This window comes from Oncorhynchus keta, unplaced genomic scaffold (genome assembly GCF_023373465.1).
Source record: "Oncorhynchus keta strain PuntledgeMale-10-30-2019 unplaced genomic scaffold, Oket_V2 Un_contig_29885_pilon_pilon, whole genome shotgun sequence".
Taxonomy (NCBI): Eukaryota; Metazoa; Chordata; class Actinopteri; order Salmoniformes; family Salmonidae; genus Oncorhynchus; species Oncorhynchus keta.
Window position 1 is genome coordinate 16,306 of NW_026286775.1, and position 3,053 is coordinate 19,358.

The window sequence follows — 3,053 nt, forward strand, 5'->3', positions numbered from 1 at the left end:
TTCCTGTCTGTCCCCCTCTCTCTGTTTCCCTTACCTCCTCTCCCTGTTCTCTCTATGTCCACCTTCCTGTCTGTCCCCCTCTCTCTGTTTCCCTTACCTCCTCTCCCTGTTCTCTCTATGTCCACCTTCCTGTCTGTCCCCCTCTCTCTGTTTCCCTTACCTCCTCTCCCTGTTCTGTCTATGTCCACCTTCCTGTTTGTCCCCCTTCTCTCTGTTTCCCTTACCTCTATGTCCACCCCACACCACACTCCTCTGTGGATGGAGTCCCCCACCCTCCACCCCACACCACACTCCTCTGTGGATGGAGCCCCTCCCTCCATCCTCCACCCCACACCACACTCCTCTGTGGATGGAGCCCCTCCCTCCACCCTCCACCCCACACCACACTCCTCTGTGGATGGAGCCCCCCACCCTCCACCCTCCACCCCACACCACACTCCTCTGTGGATGGAGCCCCTCCCTCCATCCTCCACCCCACACCACACTCCTCTGTGGATGGAGCCCCTCCCTCCACCCTCCACCCCACACCATACTCCTCTGTGGATGGAGCCCCTCCTCCACCCTCCACCCCACACCATACTTCTCTGTGGATGGAGCCCCTCCTCCACCCTCCACCCCACACCATACTCCTCTGTGGATTGAGCCCCTCCTCCACCCTCCACCCCACACTCCTCTGTGGATGGAGCCCCTCCTCCACCCTCCACCCTACACTTCTCTGTGGATGGAGCCACTCCTCCACCCTCCACTTCTCTGTGGATGGAGCCCCTCCTCCACCCTCCACCCCACACAAGTCTGTGGATGGAGCCCCTCCTCCACCCTCCACCCTACACTTCTCTGTGGATTTTGCCCCTCCTCCACCCTCCACCCCACACAACTCTGTGGATGGAGCCCCTCCTCCACACCTCCACCCCACACCATACTTCTCTGTGGATGGAGCCCCTCCTCCACCCTCCACCCCACACAAGTCTGTGGATGGACCCCCTCCTCCACCCTCCACCCTACACTTCTCTGTGGATGGAGCCCCTCCTCCACCCTCCACCCCACACTCCTCTGTGGATGGAGCCCCTCCTCCACCCTCCACCCCACACCATACTCCTCTGTGGATGGAGCCCCTCCTCCACCCTTCACCCCACACCATACTTCTCTGTGGATGGAGCCCCTCCTCCACCCTCCACCCCACACCATACTTCTCTGTGGATGGAGCCCCTACTCCACCCTCCTCCCCACACCATACTTCTCTGTGGATGGAGCCCCTCCTCCACCCTCCACCCCACACCATACTTCTCTGTGGATGGAGCCCCTCCTCCACCCTCCACCCTCCACCCCACACCACACTCCTCTGTGGATGGAGCCCCTCCTCCACCCTCCACCCCACACTCCTCTGTGGATGGAGCCACTCCTCCACTCTCCACTTCTCTGTGGATGGAGCCCCTCCTCCACCCTCCACCCTACACTTCTCTGTGGATGAAGCCCCTCCTCCACCCTCCACCCCACACAACTCTGTGGATGGAGCCCCTCCTCCACACCTCCACCCCACACCATACTTCTCTGTGGATGGAGCCCCTCCTCCACCCTCCACACCACACTCCTCTGTGGATGGAGCCCCTCTTCCACCCTCCACCCCACACTCCTCTGTGGATGGAGCCCCTCCTCCACACCTCCACCCCACACCATACTTCTCTGTGGATGGAGCCCCTCCTCCACCCTCCACACCACACTCCTCTGTGGATGGAGCCCCTCTTCCACCCTCCACCCCACACTCCTCTGTGGATGGAGCCCCTCCTCCACCCTCCACCCCACACAACTCTGTGGATGGAGCCCCTCCTCCACCCTCCACCCCACACAACTCTGTGGATGGAGCCCCTCCTCCACCCTCCACCCCACACAACTCTGTGGATGGAGCCCCTCCTCCACCCTCCACCCCACACAACTCTGTGGATGGAGCCCCTCCTCCACCCTCCACCCCACACTCCTCTGTGGTGAGCACAAGTTGTTGTTCACATGGAAAGACCGTTAATACATGAGGAAATAGACATTTCATGTACATACAGATGATCTCATTATTCAACACAAGGTTGTTTGAGGCAGCATCCTTTGTTTGAGACAGAATCCTTTGTTTGAGGCAGCATCCTTTGTTTGAGGCAGCATCCTTTGTTTGAGGCAGCATGTCTGTTTGAGACAGCATGTCTGTTTGAGACAGCATGTCTGTTTTAGACAGCATGTCTGTTTGAGGCAGCATGTCTGTTTAGGGCAGTGTGTCTGTTTGAGGCAGAATGTCTGTTTAAGTCAGTTTGTGTTTGAGTCAGTGTCTCTGGGTTCTTGGGTTCTGTCGTGTGACTCAGTATTTGCCAGCTCATCAGTGGCCTTCTGTCCTCAGGCTGAGAGGGGTGGGGGTGGAGGTTAGAGAAGGCCAGCTGCCCACACACACTATCCTAGCGTGTATCCTAACACACACACTTTCCTAATTCACACACTGTGAGGGAGAAGGGGGAAGGGGGAAGGGGGACAGGAGCATTTAATTGAAATTAATTCAGAAGTAGAGAGAGAGAGGGAGAGAGAGAGAGACAGAGAGAGACAGAGAGAGAGAGACAGAAAGAGAGAGAAAGAGACAGAGAGAGAGATACAGAGAGACAGAGAGAGAGAGACAGAGACAGAGAGAGAGAGAGAGAGAGAGAGAGAGAGAGAGAGAGAGAGAGAGAGAGAGAGAGAGAGAGAGAGAGAGAGAGAGAGAGAGAGAGATGTTTTATGATAGATGAGAATGAATGAATGAGAGATTTCATCAGTCCATTGGTATACTGGTAGTAATGGGAGTAGTCTGCAAAAGGCTGCCACACGTCTTGTGTACATAGTTGATTCTTTATTGGAGCAACTTTTTTCTTACACAATACCCTTGCTGGTTACGTTACTAGACCCCCTAATAGCAGCGCATTAAAACATCAGAAAAGGGGATTGCAGTCTCTTTCCACACCAACCAGGGTTGTTGGTTCAGCACCCCCAGGCAGGGAATGCTGCCCCCAAGTTCACTACAGTATATCAGCAGTATGCAGACCTTG

General features: G+C 56.3%; 1 protein-coding gene across 1 annotated transcript; it reads left to right on the forward strand.

Annotated features, from left to right (window-relative positions):
* Nucleotides 1–264: 264 nt before the first annotated feature.
* LOC127923460 (uncharacterized) lies at nucleotides 265–1,979 on the forward strand (the record flags this gene model as incomplete). The annotated part of the gene is made up of 1 exon (XM_052507545.1): nucleotides 265–1,979. A coding segment is annotated over one exon (1,715 nt), but the record flags the coding sequence as incomplete, so codon positions are not given.
* Nucleotides 1,980–3,053: the final 1,074 nt, after the last annotated feature.